The 4509-nt window shown below is 54.2% G+C and overlaps 1 protein-coding gene across 3 annotated transcripts in view; it reads right to left on the bottom strand.

Moving 5' to 3' along the window:
• Positions 1-1133, bottom strand: part of LOC149984734 (intermembrane lipid transfer protein VPS13B-like) — a 283030-nt gene extending 281897 nt beyond the window's left edge. For 2 of the 3 annotated variants that reach the window (XM_090215714.1, XM_090215713.1), the window contains exon 1: positions 1020-1108. In XM_090215714.1, the coding sequence (XP_090071840.1) occupies positions 1020-1039 (20 nt within the window). In that variant the 5' untranslated portion in view covers positions 1040-1108. Of the gene's footprint in view, positions 1-1019 lie in introns of all 3 variants that reach the window. The other variant, XM_090215719.1, reaches the window with a different exon arrangement.
• Positions 1134-4509: the final 3376 nt, after the last annotated feature.

Raw genomic sequence — 4509 nt, 5'->3', positions numbered from 1 at the left:
CACAGCCTCATCTTCCTCTCTCACAGCTCCATCCCCAGCCCCCTCTCTCATAGCTCAATCCCTGGCCCCCTCTCTCATAGCTCATTCTCAGCCCCCTCTCTCATAGCTCTTCTGTCTCTGAGGGACGGGACATGACACTCACTGGCTGAGGGACGGGACATGATGCTCGTTGGCTGAGGGACATGACATGACACTCACTGGCTGAGGGACGGGACATGATGCTCGTTGGCTGAGGGACCGGGACATGACAAGATACTCACTGGCTGAAGGACGGGCATGGCATGCCCGCTGGCTGAGGGACGGGACATGACATGACACTCACTGGCTGAGGGACGGGACATGTACTGTCCCGTTGGCTGAGGGACGGGACATGCAGGACACTCACTGGCTCAGGGACGGGACATGACAGGACACTCACTGGCTGAGGGACGGGACATGATGCTCGTTGGCCCAGGGACATGACATGACACTCACTGGCTGAGGGACGGGACATGATGCTCGTTGGCTGAGGGACATGACATGACCACTGGCTGAGGGACGGGACATGACAGGACACTCACTGGCTGAGGGACGGGACATGATGCTCGTTGGCTGAGGGACATGACAGGACACTCACTGGCTCAGGGACGGGACATGACAGGACACTCACTGGCTGAGGGACGGGCACTGGGAAACACCACCACTGTGACCAGACAGGAACACAGAGACAGGAACACAGAGACAGGAACACAGAGACAGGAACACAGAGACAGGAACACAGAGGAACAGGAACACAGAGCCAGGAACACAGAGCCAGGAACACAGAGACAGGGACACAGAGACAGGAACAGGAACACAGATAAACATGAACACAGAGAAACATGAACACAGAGAAACATGAACACAGAGACAGGAACACAGAGCCAGGAACACAGAGGAACACAGATGAACGACACAGAGCCAGGAACACAGAGACAGGAACACAGAGCCAGGACTGAGACAGCCTGTCCTGTCAGGATCCAGGAGACATCTGGATGTACCTGGTCTGGTACTGGTCCATGTTGAAGCTGCCCACTTTACATTTAATCTTGGTGTAAACATCCTAACATCTACTGACGCACTGAGATCCTCAGCCTCACTGATCACACAGATCTCTGGAGAGAGAGAGGGGGGGGGGTGAGAGGGAGAGAGAGGGAGGGGAGAGAGAGAGAGAGAGAGGGAGGGGGAGAGATATAGGGGAGAGGGAGGGGGAGAGAGGGGGAGAGAGGGGGGGTGAGAGTGAGGGGGAGAGAGGGAGGGAGAGGGAGAAAGGGGGGAGAGAGAGATAGAGAGAGGGAGAGAGAGCGATAGAGAGAGGGAGAGAGAGATGGGGGAGAGAGGGAGGGAGAGATAGAGGGGGGAGAGAGAGGGAGAGAGGGAGGGGGAGAGATAGAGGAGGGAGGGGGAGAGAGGGGGGAGAGAGGGGGGGTGAGAGTGAGGGAGAGAGGGAGGGGAGAGGGAGAAAGGGAGAGAGGGATAGGGAGAGAGGGAGAGAGAGACGGAGAGAGGGAAAGAGTGGGGAAGAGAGGGGGAAGGAGAGGGAGGGGGAGAGAGAGGGGGAGAGAGGGGGGAGAGAGACAGGGAGAGAGGGATGGGAGAGAGGGAGGGAGAGAGAGGGGGAGAGAGGGAGGGGGAGAGAGAGGGGGGAGAGAGAGGGAGAGAGAGAGAGGGGGGATAGAGGGGGAGGGGGAGAGAGAGACAGGGAAAGAGAGAGAGGGGGATAGAGGGAGGGGAGAGAGAGGGAGAGAGGGAGAGAACATTAGTGGGATACAGATGATGTGTGTTGCCTGACATGCGTATGACTATGTGTGTTTGTGATTAGTGTATTACTCTGGCGCGGCCCTAACCCTATCCAGACCCTGGTCAAACACACGTTCATGAATCAACTGTAGACCTCTTACTGGGAGTGAACCCAGTCGGAGACGATGGTCACACAGAACTGTTCTGAGCCAAAGCCTCCTGAGCTTGTTTTCCAGCCCGGCAAACAGGACAGTGCTTATGGATATCTTGAATTTCCTTGGCCTGTCTGTCGGGAGGGTTGAAACAGCCGGTTCGCCTGTTCTAACATACTCTAAACTCCGCCCATCTCTAAACTCCGCCCATCTCACTCCAGATAGAAATCACTGGCTCCGCCCATCTCACTCGAGATAGAAATCACTGGCTCCGCCCATCTCACTCGAGATAGAAATCACTGGCTCCGCCCATCTCACTCGAGATAGAAATCACTGGCTCCGCCCTATCACCGAGATAGAAATCACTGGCTCCGCCCATCTCACTCCAGGTAGAAATCACTGGCTCCGCCCATCTCACTCCAGATAGAAATCACTGGTTCCGCCCATCCCTCACCGACAGAGCAATCACTGGCTCCGCCCATCTCACTCGACAGAGAAATCACTGGCTCCGCCCATCTCACTCGAGATAGAAATCACTGGCTCCGCCCATCTCACTCGAGATAGAAATCACTGGCTCCGCCCATCTCACTCGAGATAGAAATCACTGGCTCCGCCCATCTCACTCCAGATAGAAATCACTGGCTACACAAGCAGAGGAGAAAGTAGTGGGTTTTTAAGAAACACCAACGAAACAACTACCAAAACCCAAACTACTCAACACCTGGGGTAACGACCACTCTCTCCACACTAACAGAGACCCAGGTCAGAGCCCAAACTACTCAGACACCTGGGTAATGAAACACTCTCTCCACACTAACAGAGACCCGGGTCAGAGCCCAAACTACTCAACACCTGGGATCGACCACTCTCTCCACACTAACAGAGACCCGGGTCAGAGCCCAAACTACTCAACACCTGGGGGTAACGACCACTCTCTCCACACTAACAGAGACCCGGGTCAGAGCCCAAACTACTCAACACCTGGGGGTAACGACCCAAACTCCTCCACACTAACAGAGACCTAGGTCAGAGCCCAAACTACTCAACACCTGGGGGTAACGACCACTCTCTCCACACTAACAGAGACCCGGGTCAGAGCCCAAACTACTCAACACCTGGGGGTAACGACCACTCTCTCCACACTAACAGAGACCCGGGTCAGAGCCCAAACTACTCAACACCTGGGGTAACGACCACTCTCTCCACACTAACAGAGACCCGGGTCAGAGCCCAAACTACTCAACACCTGGGGGGTAACGACCACTCTCTCCACACTAACAGAGACCCAGGTCAGAGCCCTGAACAGATCCCCAACATTATCCGTCCTCAGAAACATATTTCATATCTGTTCAGTCGTCCTCCAACGACTCCGTGAAAATACGTGGCGATTATCTAACGTGTTGGGATTCTACCTCACATGGCTGATATTAAGGCCTTATCCACTGTAAAGCCGTGTGTGTGTGTGTGTGTGTGTGTGTGTGTGTGTGTGTGTGTGTGTATTAAGTCCTCATCAGCGTAACAGGATGTTGTGAAGTTGAACCATCTCTGTGAGGTCCTCCCAGCGTTTCACCATAGAGATCTCTAAACCCAGCTATCTGGATGACAGATGTTTAATTCTTCATCTACCTCTTCATCACCACACTGAATCTACTGAGAGGAGGGGAGGAGTTTTCTAGAGGAGGGGAGGGGGCTCCTAGAGGAGGGGAGGGGCTCAGAGGAGGGGAGGGGGGCTCCTGAGAGGAGGGGAGGGGTCTGAGAGGAGGAGAGGGGGGTCCTGAGAGGAGGGGAGGAGGCTCCTAGAGGAGGGGAGGGGGGTCCTAGAGGAGGGGAGGGTCTGAGGAGGGGAGGGGGCTCGACGGAGGGGAGGGGGTCTGAGAGGAGGGGAGGTGGTCCTAGAGGAGGGGAGGGCTTGAGAGGAGGGGGAGGGTGGTCAAGAGGAGGCGAGGGGCTCCTAGAGAATCATCCCTTCACTATTGCTCTCCCCTCCCTTTTCCCCCCTCCCCTTCACTTTCTCCCTCCTGCAATGACACCCAGATTACAGGAAGACTGAAAGGACACCCAGATTACAGGAAGACTGGATGACACCCAGATTACAGGAAGACTGAATGACACCCAGATTACAGGAAGACTGAATGACACCCAGATTACAGGAAGACTGAATGACACCCAGATTACAGGAAGACTGAATGACTCCCAGATTACAGGAAGACTGAATGACACCCAGATTACAGGAAGAGAGTTAAATGCACACAGATCACAGGATCTAATGACTCCCAGATTACAGGAAGACTGAAGGACACCCATATTACAGGACTGGATCCACCCAGATTACAGGAAGACTGAATGACACCCAGATTACAGGAAGACTGAATGACACCCAGATTACAGGAAGACTGAATGACACCCAGATTACAGGAAGACTCATTGACTCCCAGATTACAGGAAGACTGAAGGACACCCATATTACAGGAAGACTGGATGACACTCAGATTACAGGAAGACTGAATGACACCCAGATTACAGGAAGACTGAATCACACCCAGATTACAGGAAGACTGAATGACACCCAGATTACAGGAAGACTGAATGACACCCATAT

The sequence above is a fragment of the Oncorhynchus mykiss genome, chromosome 2 (genome assembly GCF_057628025.1).
Source record: "Oncorhynchus mykiss isolate SJ-2025 chromosome 2, ASM5762802v1, whole genome shotgun sequence".
In the NCBI taxonomy this organism is placed as follows: Eukaryota; Metazoa; Chordata; class Actinopteri; order Salmoniformes; family Salmonidae; genus Oncorhynchus; species Oncorhynchus mykiss.
The sequence above is the reverse complement of the archived record's forward strand: the minus strand, read 5'-3'. Positions and strand labels throughout refer to the sequence as shown.